The 13478-nt window shown below is 42.2% G+C and overlaps 2 protein-coding genes across 3 annotated transcripts in view; one reads left to right on the forward strand and one right to left on the reverse strand.

Annotated features, from left to right (window-relative positions):
- Window positions 1–171: 171 nt before the first annotated feature.
- LOC128092560 (AT-rich interactive domain-containing protein 2-like) lies at window positions 172–1879 on the reverse strand. Of its 2 annotated transcripts, XM_052706627.1 has the most exons (3): window positions 954–1877; window positions 621–894; window positions 174–560 (listed from the first exon to the last, which is right to left on the reverse strand). In XM_052706627.1, exons 2-3 carry the CDS (start codon window positions 891–893, stop codon window positions 471–473), a joined length of 363 nt encoding a protein of 120 aa, XP_052562587.1. In that variant the 5' UTR covers window position 894; window positions 954–1877; the 3' UTR covers window positions 174–470. The 2 variants fall into 2 exon arrangements, with proteins under 2 accessions (XP_052562585.1, XP_052562587.1); XM_052706625.1 differs by having other exon boundaries at window positions 172–560; window positions 621–1879.
- Window positions 1880–7687: 5808 nt separating this feature from the next.
- Window positions 7688–13478, forward strand: part of LOC120429482 (alpha-actinin, sarcomeric) — a 149759-nt gene continuing 143968 nt past the window's right edge. The window contains exon 1 of the mRNA XM_052706619.1: window positions 7688–7828. The gene's annotated coding sequence lies outside the window, so the exon portion shown is untranslated. The remainder of the gene's footprint in view (window positions 7829–13478) is intronic.

Here is a 13478-nt window from a genome sequence, read left to right on the forward strand (position 1 = left end):
TTGGAAAAGAAACCTTTTAGGGCAAGAATACACAACATTTAGCACTACAGGGATAATTTCAGAAAAATGTGCTTGGTTTTTTACATTTATTTAAAAAAAATTAAACTGTATGTAAAAAAAACATTTTTTATTGTATTTAACGCTTCTTCACTAGCTTCACCTCAAAGTAGGCCAATATCCGAGTCCAAGCTGTACCGATTCATACGGTACGCCACCGGTCACTTCCGAATACCCCAGGACAGTTCCGGATGGAGGTTTCGACGCGCGACAGCAGTGTAACACGATGGTCACGTTTCCGGCCTCAATCAGGATAGTCTTGGAGGAGTTGGCCGTTGATTCGGGAAGGGTGGTCGACGTTTTCCGGCTGGAAAGTAAAGTGCCTGAACGGGGAGTTCCCGATCCTGGAAGCGCATCCGGAACATGGAGTTGATGAGGCCCTCGGAACGGAATTCGATTTTGAGCACGTAATCCTACTTCGGGAATGACACAGATTTTTTTTGGCTAACTGTCCAGGCTGAAGCTGCGCCGTCGCGAGGAGAGTGTTTGTGGGCGGGAAGTTGCTAAAAGAGATGGAAAGTAAGTGAAGTTGGCTAGCCACTGCACACATTCTCAATACTCACCGGTGTTGTAAACCGCCGGCACCGAGTGCAACATCTGCGCTGACCACCTCCGATTATGTAGCTTTTCGTCGTCCTCCTCTTCGTCGGATCCTTCTCCTCACCGTGAAAATAAACTTTCTCGTACTTGTCCAAAAACCGGAAGTTAATCTTCTTCAACGCAATCTCGTTGTTCACGCAACGCTTCGGCAGCGCCATCTCCTCGATGATATCGCCCCAATCCCGGGCCACCACCACCGAATGCAACCGGTGCGAATCCACATTCCTACCTCTCATCCTACAAAAACAAACAAAATCAATCACAAACCCCCCAAAACACCCAAGCTTCCTTCTTACGCATTCCGGCCGTGGAACAGCTGCAGTTCCTGCAGGAAGCTGGCCTTGTCCTTTTCGAGCACTCAACATCGTCCCGCTCCTGCACCACCCTCCTTCGGAGGCGTTCCGCTGCTGCTGTTTGGCTCACGAAGGTTTCCGCGTCCGAGTCCTGGCTGCTGCCGCGGTCGGCTTTGCTTTGCGTCCTAGACTCACCAGCACCACCGGACCCACCAAAGTGTTTGTTTACATTTGCGACTTAGGCGTACACGGTTACACGAGAACGTCAAAATGAAAGAAATTTTACAGTCGAATTGAAAGTAAAAACTTTTAAATCAGTGAGCAAAGAGATTTTCAAAAACTGTAGCAGTAAAAGTTTTCATTTTCAAAACAAGAAAAAAACTTTTAAAGTAGCAAATTTTAACAACATTTCAATTCGAAAGTAAGTTACTTTTGTCATTACCGTAATATTTTTTTGTGTGTATCGAAGTCGTGATTATTCAGGTGAATTTTTTTTGTGTGTGCTTTTGTGTCGCTGTTCGTATGGGGTGAGGAAATGTGGTAATTTTACTGTCTGCATGTAAATTTATCAACTCACTATATGATTTATATAATTGTTTATATTATTCCTCATCCTTTTCCTTTCCTGTAACATACCATCTCCTCATACCATATATGATCAAATTGTTTAAATTAACGAAACTTTCTAGAACAGCATGGGAACCATCTGGAGCATTTATATTTTAAATTACTGCAATTTTTTTTACAGCTTCCTGGAATCATATATTTGTTTCATTTATAATTATTACAAAACTATATGCTTATTATATAATACACTAAAGACTCACATTTACACGTACAAACTTCCAAATCATTTAATACATTACGCCTTCAAAAATTTTCATCGGCCCGATGAAATTCCCCTAACCCCCATTCCAAACCTCCCAAAAATATTCCGTTCACTTTTAAAAGTCTGCACTTTTGCCACTAGTGAACAATAGTGAACAACAAAAACATCCTCTCCCAAATCCCCACGGGACTGTATGAGCGTAGCCTTGGAGCACAGTGTGGAAATTTACGTTCTTTGATATTTTTGGATGTACCGGGCAGCAATCAAATTGTCTAAGAATATTGAATTGACCATTGTGGCACCCCCTACAGCGTGGTGCAGACCCGTTAAGCTATGTTATCAACCCTCTGGCACCACTGTAAATGGCTAGAACGTTTGACAGTCACCAAAACCTCGAAGAGCCCACGTAGTAGTATTAGTGAAGAGCCCACGTTGTTTATCGTGGGCTCTTCACTAATACTACTGCGTGGGCTCTGTGAGTGTAGCAGTATTGCACTATGGGGTTTCAGGCGGCCATAAATCGAAAAACCGACATACTCTAATTATTTTTTTGGTATTTTTTTTCGAAAATAAACATTCTAACTAAGAAAAATCCGGAGTTTGAAAGTTGTAGGTTCAATATTCACTGAATTGCAGACCTTCAAAGGCGAAAATGGTAAGAAAAAACATGTTTTTTGACAAAAAAATGATTATTTTTCATAGTTGCACTGTGTAGCTGTTTATGTATTTTTTCCTGCATCATTATATATATTCAGAAAGGTAATTGATTCAACTTTTCAATAACATTTTACAAAACACACTTTTACAGGCAAAAAAAAATAATAAAAATCAAAAAAGATGGATTTTTATTTAAAATTTAGTTTTTTTCAACTTTGTTAATGGAGTACTTTTTTTGTGTGCATTTGTGCGATCTGAAAATTTTGCAGCTTAAAATTTGAACCATGTCCTAACTTGTCTCCAAATTTCAAAGTGCACTTTTGTGCACTTTTTGAGTTATGCCATTTTGAACATTTTGATTCATGCAAGAAAATTAATTATTTCGCGTATACGCTTGGTTAAAATCACATTATTTACCTGCGGAGGCAGAAATGACGTACCTGCTATGTATGTTTTGAAATTGATTTGATATTCATGACTTTGTTGGTACTTAGGTACGTTTAATAAAATTAGAAATTCCTATTCTAAGTATTTTACAGAAACGATGCGTCGAATATTCATATCAGTTCGTTGTTGTGTTCTTTTGAAAGTATGGATAATAATACCGTAGTGTCCCGGTACGATATAACGAAGCACTATTCTGAAAACGTGAGAACTGCTTTCGAGTATATTTGTAAGAATTACAACATTGCAGAACCATCACATGATCAACTCAGGGAAAAACCACAGAGGAAAAACTACGCACGTTGTTCTGTAGCTTCAAAACGAGATATACAAAAGCCCATAGAAGAAGTTCATATTTTAAGTAATCTAACGACAATCGGTTACATAGTGATTTTGATTTAGAAGAATTTATCGTGGAAAACGTGAATTTTGCAAGTGGATCAACCAAAAACGTGGACGAGAATCCATACAATGTTCCATAAAATAAACCGTCTAAAATTCTAAAACACCGCAAAAATCAAATTTTAATTGGATGGGGAGGGGGGGGGGGGGTTCTTCAAAGAGAGGTGGATTTTAACTCAAGAAAAAGGGGAGGGAGATTGAACGTAAATCAAAAACTTTAACATAGCATAAACCGCCATTCCGTGCATCAAATAGACAGAGCAAGAATATTAAAATTCACCACTTTAATGCATGTGGCATATATGAAAAAAATCGAAAATTAAACTTTTTTTTTGGAAAAATATCAAAATTCATTTGTTTTCATTATACTTAGTACAAACAACACAAAAAAGTCACAAAAAAGCAAAAAAATATTTTTGGCCGCTCGCTTATATGGAAATACCCCATAGTGTATTGGTTGCCTGTTTGTTTACACCAAATTTTCAAAAAACATCACTTTTTGTGTGTGCAAATCTGTTACGAAAAAAAGGTGAGAACTGTTGCTTCCGATTGACCGGGAAGATTTGCCGGGTTGTACTGGACCGGGGACTGGCCAAGTCCCGCTGTTGATCCTTCCGAACAACTCGCTGCAATCTCCGGCAGGGAGTAACCGACCAAGTGCAGAAACATCCGTGATTCCGGTGATTGTGGCGGAGCTGGTCTTTCCGAGCATCCTTCGATAACCTTCTCCGAGGACTGGCCCAATCCCGCTGTCGACTCGCACAGGGAATCGAAGGAATTGTGTAGAATCCGACCTTTTGCGGACTCACAAGAAGTTCATCGCGAAGTGGTCCGAACAAATCTGAATTTTGAACTTGCAAAACGTCTTCATCGCCACTTCGCGGGGCATTTATCCATAGTATCTGGCGGATAGGGTCCTTCAGGAACATGTGTTTGAAAATCCGTCCCATTTTTTCATGGAAATCATTTCAACATTATGAAATTATGCCTTTTTTGCCACGCGGTTTGTTTATATTTTGACAGCAAATGCATTCTTCATCTTCTTTGTTGTCTTTATGTTCGCGTCGAACATTTAGGTTTCATAAACATGGCCGTCGTGACAGAGGGCTGTATGTTATGCTATGCTATTATATTCAACAAAAATGTTATTGATTCAAATCTTGTACAGGCTGATCCCGGGAACCGTGGTGTAAGGGTAAGCGTGATTGTCTCTCACCCAGTCAGCCTGGGTTTGATCCCAGACGGTCCCGGTGGCATTTTTCGAGACGAGATTTGTCTGATCATGCCTTCCGTCGGTAGGGAAGTAAAGGTTAGGTCGTTGGCAAAGTCCAGGTGTAGGAGTCGTTTCCCTGGGTACTGTCTCGGTGGAGTCGCTGGTATGCAGTTGGACTAACAATCCAAAGGTCGTCAGTTCGAATCCCGGGGTAGATGGAAGCTTAGGTGTAAAAAGAGGTTTGCAATTGCCTCAACAATCAAGCCTTCCGACACCTAGTTTTGAGTAGGAATCTCGCAACCGAGAACGCCAAGGCAATGCTTTTAGAGGACATCAAATGCCAACTTTTCAGAAATTTCCAGAATGGGCAAAAAATCTTTGACCTAGTTATGATTTTTTGATATCAATACAAACATTTTAAATCAATACTAACATTTCAAAAAGACCAAAAATTCAATATTACGCCCTTTTGATATGTTAGTCTTGATTTAAAATTCATGAAAATATTTTTTTCGAAAAGATCAGAAAATTTCACGAATGTTTTATTTTAACATTGTGAATCGGACCTATAGTTGCTGAGATATCGACATTAGAAAATGGTGGGTTGTTTGGGTAAGACTTAGAAAACATCAATTTTCTTGTTTTTAAACCTTTGCATGGCAATATCTCAGCAACTAAGGGTCGTATCAACAAAGTCCGAAAAAGCAAAATATAGAGAATGCTCCGCCGTCGGTGTGTTTTTCGTTTTTCTCGCGTGCGTGTGTGCGTGTGAAGGTGCGGCTGGCTTTGGCTGTCCCGATGACAGTTGAGCCAGTCAGATTTACGATTCCTTTCCGTAGGGTCGTAAGAATTTTCGCGTCCGCCGTCGGTGTGTTTTTCGTTTTTCTCGCGTGCGTGTGTGCGTGTGAAGGTGCGGCTGGCTTTGGCTGTCCCGATGACAGTTGAGCCAGTCAGATTTGCGATTCCTTTCCGTAGGGTCGTAGAATTTTCGCGTCCGCCGTCGGTGTGTTTTTCGTTTTTTTGGCGTGCGTGTGTGCGTGTGAAGGTGCGGCTGGCTTTGGCTGTCTCGATGACAGTTGAGCCAGTCAGATTTGCGATTCCTTTCCGTAGGGTCGTAAGAATTTTCGCGTCCGCCGTCGGTGTGTTTTTCGTTTTTTTGGCGTGCGTGTGTGCGTGTGAAGGTGCGGCTGGCTTTGGCTGTCTCGATGACAGTTGAGCCAGTCAGATTTGCGATTCCTTTCCGTAGAGTCGTAAGAATTTTCGCGTCCGCCGTCGGTGTGTTTTTCGTTTTTCTCGCGTGCGTTTGTGCGTGTGAAGGTGCGGCTGGCTTTGGCAGACAGTTGAGTCAGTCAGATTTGCGATTCCTTTCCGTAGGGTCGTAGAATTTTCGCGTCCGCCGTCGGTGTGTTTTTCGTTTTTCTCGCGTGCGTGTGTGCGTGTGAAGGTGCGGCTGGCTTTGGCTGTCCCGATGACAGTTGAGCCAGTCAGATTTGCGATTCCTTTCCGTAGGGTCGTAAGAATTTTCGCGTCCGCCGTCGGTGTGTTTTTCGTTTTTCTCGCGTGCGTGTGTGCGTGTGAAGGTGCGGCTGGCTTTGGCTGTCCCGATGACAGCTAGCCAGTTTTATTTGACCCTATCAACACCCTATCATACCATTTCAGCTCGATACACATCGAAACTCGTCGTTCGCACCGTTAATCAGTACCTCACTAAACATCAATCATTTAAAACTCGTAAAATCATCTCAAGTTAAAAGTTACATTGTTTAATCCTTCATTCTTTAATTACAAATGATTTTGGTTCTATCTTTCCACAGCCGGCTGTCTAAGACTAGACCATTTCATTTAAAATTTAACAACCGATAAACGGGAAATGTCTCATCCGCAGCATCCGATTGTTTGCCTTGAGAATAATATATAACATCTTTCAACAAACACTATGATTTTGGGTCGCATCATCATCTTCTATGATGAATCCTGACCAAACACCCTATCCTACTAACAAGTTTTCAGGTTCCTGGCGCTCGTGGGGTGTAAGCACAGAGTAAATCAGCTGCCCTAGTAGCAACCTGCGCTAACTAACATTCCCGTCCCTTAAAATCGAGGTCTACAAACTGACATGGCGGGCGCCGTTGGTGGCCAATGACTGTTACCTATTCGCAACTGATCTAGCTTTAGCAATCATGGTGTTTTATCTTTTCAGCGCATTCATACATGCTGTTGATAAGGGAAACACCACTAGATCGTCGAAGCCTATAATCAGTAGTGCTGAAAGGATATTACGGTTCTGTTCAGCAACGGAGGGGCAACCATGGGTGATCTCTCATGCTCATGCTCATGCTCATGCTTTGCATGGCAATATCTCAGCAACTAAGGGTCGTATCAACAAAGTCCGAAAAAGCAAAATATAGAGAATTTTCTCAGCTTTTCAAAAATATTTTTTTCATAAGTGGGCAAACATGGACACTATTATTAAAAAATCAATAACTGCTACTATTTTGAAAAAAGTTACATAAAAATGGCTATAACTTGAAAACGGTGCATTTTATCAAAATTTCTCTAAAGTACTTTTTGATTGCAAATTAAATTTTACATCAAAAAATGAAGTTGAAAAAATTTTGCGACCGATAATTCGATTTTTTTTAAATTGTATTGATTCAAAAAATCATAACTCGGTCAAAGATTTATTGACCATTCTGGAAATTTCAGAAAAGTTGGCATTTCATGTCCTCTAAAACATATCAAAAATAAAAAAAAAAATAAAAATAGTGTTTTTTTGCAAATCAAGTTTTAGTGACAAAAAGTGAAATTAAAAATCACTATTTTTTTTACCGTGTATCATTTTTTTCAGTGTAGTCCATATCCATACCTACAACTTTGCCGAAGACACCAAATCGATCAAAAAATTCCTTCAAAAGATACAGATTTTTGAATTTTCACATATCATTTTTGTATGGACAGCTGCCAAATTTGTATGGAAAATTATACGGACAATCTAATGATGCAAAATGACTTCTTTGGGCATACCGAAGGCACCAAAAAAGTTTCAGCCCGATTAAAAAATACAAAAAAAATTGAATGACCGAAATCTCAGAGAACTGCTCTTTAACGAAACACACCGCGTTTTGATTATTCTGCAGGGTGTACTGTCATGCGCAGACTTTGTGGTCGTAAAAAATTACAGTTAACTCACCTGGCCTGGCAACTCTGTTTTCATGATTCTGTCATCGATAGTTAATATTCACAGTTTCAATTGAAGTTTATGTGAACACAACTTTTCAGAATTTCTCGTAATATCAATATAAATTATTCGCCTGTTGTAAACGCTTTTCATCGGTAAGTAGTTGAAAGTTCACTGTTTCATGATTATAACTAGCTTTATATTGAAACGGTTGTTCTGAAATTGGTGTTTTAAATTTGCCGTAAGCTGGTAAGATTGAGATGGCTTAAACAAAGTAAATGGACCAATGTGAACTTGTAAACAAAGAGTGTATCCTTTTGACGACAGTGGTTGCTTACTTTTGAATAGAGCAGGATACACTCTTTGTTAACAAAATCACGTTGGGACATTAACATTGTTTTGCTCGAAATATACTAACTGTAATACAAGCAAAACAATGTAAATGGGCCGATGACGAATTGTAAACATAAAGTCTATCCGGCTCTCATCAGTTGATGTTTACATTAGGAACTAGCAGGATAGACTCTTTGTTTACACTTCGACATTGGCCCAATTACAGTGTCCACTGTACATTGTTTTGCTAGAATAGAGTTAGGGGCCATCCACAAACCACGTGGACACTTTTTTGGAAATCTCAAACCCCCCCCCATCGTGGACAATTACCATACAAATAAAATCTTTTTTGTATGGAGCGTGGACATTCGCCATACCCCCCCCCCCCCCTAAGTTGTCCACGTGGTTTATGGATGGTCCCTTATCTACGTGCGCATATATTGTGTGTATGTGTATAAACACGAAAAAATTTGACATTAACTTTTGTACCAGCCAGCAAAACAAATGGCGTGGTAATGTGCGTTAAATCGGGTTTAGATTACTCTGTAGTTGCATAGAATAGGTATCGAGAAATTAAAAGTGAGAGTGTGTGCAACATGGAGTTAAACTTTCTGTAAAGTTGCTGTGAAAATTACCATGGCACTTTGAAAAGTTTAACTCCATGTTGCACGCACACACTCTCACTTATAATTTCTCGATAGGTAGAATTACCTCTATCGTTGCTCACCCCATATAATCGCTTGGCGACACTGCCGACAGCGCCATCATCAAGCCAAACAGGGAACTAAAAAGTCTGCAAACTAAGTGAGGTGTGCATTTTTTGGCACGCTGTCTCACAGTGATAGATAGCGGGCGCGTTTTGATTTTGAAATATACCCTTTCTAATCAAACACCTATCTTTGTCATATGGAGAGTTTGATGCTCGATTAAAGCTCCAAAAATACTATTAAGGCTATAAACTTACTAGCAACAGCACCGCCTCAAGTAAGCACGCAAATATATGCCATTTACTGGCCAAAAAGATCAAATTTAATGCTCTTTTGATCATAATTTCTATTTTGCGAGACCATTTCTCATCATTTTGGTGGTACACACATCCACACGCAAGATCAGAGGTTAACTGCTTAACGAAAGTCGCCATCAATATCTTTTCACTTGCGCTAACGATTTCAGAGCGCTTTAAGCGGTATACGCACTTCGGAAGGAACCGGTCAAGAAAAAAAATCAAATGGGCAGCAGCGGCAGCGCAAGCAAGTCAGAGAGGGTGAAGAAAAGCCCCAAGAAATCGCTCTCACTCCTTTGTTCTGCTGTTCGTAAAGCTGTTTCTTGACCCCTTTCCTTCCGATCAGCATACTAGCACAGACAACAGACGTTTGGGCTCGATTCTTCACTTGTGTAAATCATTGCTACAGATTTTTTAGTTGTAGCAATCCGTTTGTGGCGCTGCAGTCGCTTTGCCCTGACACATTGCCCAATGTCAAAATATCGCTTTCCGCCTACTGTCATTTTTCATTTTGTTGGTTTTCAACGTTTGTAATCGTTTGTTCTGGTTCTGGCGTTTGAGGATCGCTTGCACTAGAAATCTGGTTTGTCGGTTCCGGAGATAATCTTCGGAATGCGGTCGTTTGGGGCCAAAACGTTTACGGGGTTGGCCGTGATAATAGCTCTTGCTGACGGGGCCGATGACAGCCAGACTTTACCGTGTCATACCTTGCTGTTTTTCCTTCTTCGACAGTTCCGGATTGTTTCGTTTCTGGTCCGGAACCTTTTATCCTCCAAGAAACGCTTGCCCATCCTCCTGATTTCCACCGGGTCTCCTCCTCCTTTTCGCTCACCTCTGTTGGTTTTGTTTATAAACACAACCAGCAAGAATTTGACAGCCTCAAGCGCGGCCTTGGTTGCTGTGTTTAAAAAAGCATCAGATTAGACTATTTTTTTAAATATCGATGATTAAATGAAAAAAAACTTCCATGTGCTCGTAAATCGTGTTTATTAATAATTAAAGTAGATTTACTATAGCATAAAAACATAATCTTTACCTTTTATTTTTTTTTTCGAAAAATTGAAATAATATATTTTTTAAACATTTCTGGGCAGTGTTGGTATTATCGCGCTCTCGCGAGAAAATTTTCTCTCTCTCGAGTTCTCGCCGCGAGTCTCGAGCTGCCGAGAGAAACTCACCGACTGCCCGTGCTCTCCTCCGCTCGCGAACGGGCTTTCTCGCGAGCCAGAATTGCCCGTTCGCGAGAAGTTGAACGTGTTAGAAACGAACAAAAAACAACACAGCGATTGAAGTTACACCTCTATACCATCGCCTGGTTCGTATTCATAAGCCTGATGAACAAATTGCTTGCTTGGGATGAACGGCTAGCACGAGGCGCTCGCGAGCGCTCGCGGCGAGAGCGAGAACGCGAACGAAAATGCGAGCGCGAGCGAGAAGAGAAAAGTACTACAAGTTCTCTCCCTCGTTCGCGAGCGAGAAATGCTTTCCTTCTTCTCGCTCGAATTCCAACAATGTTTCTGGGTGATGCATTTTCAAACACACCTTCTCAGAAAACCATCATGGCTGCTTTAGAGAGTGGCAATAGGCTAACAGATGGCGCTAGTAGATTAGCAGGATGCGGCAGCCATGTTTTTACACACGATTTTCAAATTATTTTGTTCTAGCCGCTACGTCTGTTGTCTGTGATACTAGCCTTTAGATATAAAATTACTTCCAACTACCGGCAACATGTTCTTTTGCTCATTAGTTAGTCACTCATTTGAAAAATAATCCCGAAAAATGTAAATAATTAGCAAGCACCATCAAAAACACAAACGCGCTAAGTCTTCTGACGTTTGAATTATGAATACCCATTCCAATCGAAGGCTGAAGAAAACCGAGCGAGGAGCGAAGGCAAATAAAGAACAAAGGGTGGCCACCAACACCACCAACATGCTGGTGCAGCGCCTGATGGAGTGAGCAAGTGCTGCCAGGAAACTTTCGCTATAAATGCTACTTTTCGTGAGTGTTCGCTTAAAATTTCATCAATTTTGGCAGCACTAAGCAGACCCAAAAGAGCGCTTAAAGAAAAAAAGAACTAAGCTGAAAATAGAAAAATGGGCGTGGCCCTAGGGGGGCGACACTTCGGTTCTGCCGGGTCTGGCACCTCGAGCTCGGAGCCAGCGCCGAGCTGGAACTTTCCTGGAACCATGCTTGGAACTTTGATAAAAAATAGCAAGTTTTTTTTTAATCAGTTTAGCGTGCAACTGTCACTGTCAATCAACAAAATAAAAACAAAAGCCACGTTTTTTTCTATCGATTTTTCACACGGTTTCCTTCGGTTGTTACGGTAATTTTTTTCATTTCTGTACAAAAAAAGACATTTACAATACTTGATTTTTCAACCTGCAGAAATAAAAGTTGTTTGACTCTGCTCCACCGCCATATCGCTCGTCTTCGGAGCTGCCAACAACAGTGGCGGTGGCTTCAAGTAGTCGAACCGTCTGATCGCCATCGCTCCGGCTACGCCAAGAATTGCCGCTCGCAAGGAGAACGTCCTGCGTCTGTGGAACTATCGGCTAGAACTGCTACGAGCCCGACGAATGCAGCAAAACTTCCAGGGGAACTCGATGAAGGAGATCAAGCAGCGTCTGCTGACCGACGATTACGGCAAGCATGTGATTGGTGTCGCAAACCTGCTTCGGAGACACGAGCAGCAATTGACGAGCTGGTTCCCCAGGGGCACTTCGGTGCCGATCGTATCGACTAGCGATTCAAGGAGATCCTACTTATGTGGAACAACTTGCATGACCTCAACGTTTCCCGTCGCAAGCGACTTCTTCCAACTGTTTGCCGATGCTGATGATATCGATAACTGGATGCTGGGCGCAATGCGTCTCATGTCTTCCGAGGATGTTGGCCGTGACGGAGCGAACGTGCAGAGCCTGCTGAATGTTGCCGATGAGCTGTAGAACTACGCCGAAACGATCGAACGCACACGCTGCACACTCAACCGGAACAGCAAAAGGTCCAGGAACGTCTTGCCGCCATCGATGCCCGCTACAAGGAGCTCGTGGAACTGATTAAACTGCGCAAGCAGCGTCTGCTCGATGCGCTCAGCTTGTACAAGCTCATTTCCGAGAGCGACGGCGTCGAGCGGGCGTCGGCGTGCAGACCTGTCGCCATCTAGGCCAAGCTGACCGCCCTGGAAAGCGAGCCCGATGTCAACGAGGGTAATCTGTGCTACGTGTGGACGGCTTCGAACTTGGTTGAGTGCAGGACCAAAACGATAGCGGAAATTCGGAGCAGAATTGGATCTGATAGGGGATAGTGATGGTCACGGATTATTTCAGCGAACCAGGGCACACCCGATTACGTATTTGACGGAGGTAAGTTGGGCCTAGAAAAGTGTTACGGAAGTCAATATGTATGAAATTATCTGCTCTTTTCCTAGGTTCCTGCTGAACCGGAACGGGATCTCCTGCGACCGCGTCGATATTCTTGTCGAAACCGAAAGTCATCAAACGGCCTCAAGACGCGTTCTAAAACTCCGCTTCTACAGCCGGCGGTTGCATTCTGTCACTTGACTTCTGCTTTATCAAATCCGTTAAAGGTTTTCAGTTGTTTGGTTCCAGCGGTTCCAGGTTATGATGGTGTGGGTTTTGACCCCTGAGTCACAACCAACTTCGATTCTGTTGTGCGTCAAATTCAGTAGGCCTCAAAAAAAATCAAACCATTCACATTAACGAACCCCGGGTCTTTTGTGGTCTCTATTGCAAGTTTCTGCTCGAACCTAGGAGTCCGAAGGCTTGAATGGGGAGAGCACCCAAACCTCTTTCTACCTCCACCCCAGTGTTTGGACTGACGACCTTCGGATTGCGAGTCCAACCGCCGTCAGCGATTCCACCGGAGTAGGCTTGGTTTGGTGTGTTGTTTGTACTTATGGCATGGAAACGACTCCTACACCTCGAATGACTTAACGGCCTAACAACCAAAGCCGGGACCGACATTTTACTTCCTCATCCGATGGAAGGTTGGAGCAGATGGGAATCGAACACAGAATCATCCGCTTACAAAGCGGACAGCGTAACCATTCGGCCACGCTCTGCCAGTAGGCCTACGAGCTGTAAAAAAGCTGATTAATCACTGGTCCGAATAAAGCGGGTTGAAGTTATTGGGGATTTTTTTTTATTGAATATGGGTCATTCCATCTGAAGCGGAACAGCACTTGAAAATTACCATCTCCGATTCTGCCCAAATTTGGCAAAGCTGTTGAGACTATCAAAACATGCAAAAATCCCGAATTTCATCCAAATCGGACCACTGAACGTGCCCGAGCGGTTTAGGCTTTCAGGATTTTTGTGATATTTACTTGTAGAGTCAAAACAGATCAGTAAACTTCACTTATTTGTATATTACACTTTTTAAAAATTACATTTTTGCGGTAACACTCTCAACTTTTACGCGCACGATCACATCACTCAACTTTT

This window comes from Culex pipiens, chromosome 1 (genome assembly GCF_016801865.2).
Source record: "Culex pipiens pallens isolate TS chromosome 1, TS_CPP_V2, whole genome shotgun sequence".
Taxonomy (NCBI): Eukaryota; Metazoa; Arthropoda; class Insecta; order Diptera; family Culicidae; genus Culex; species Culex pipiens.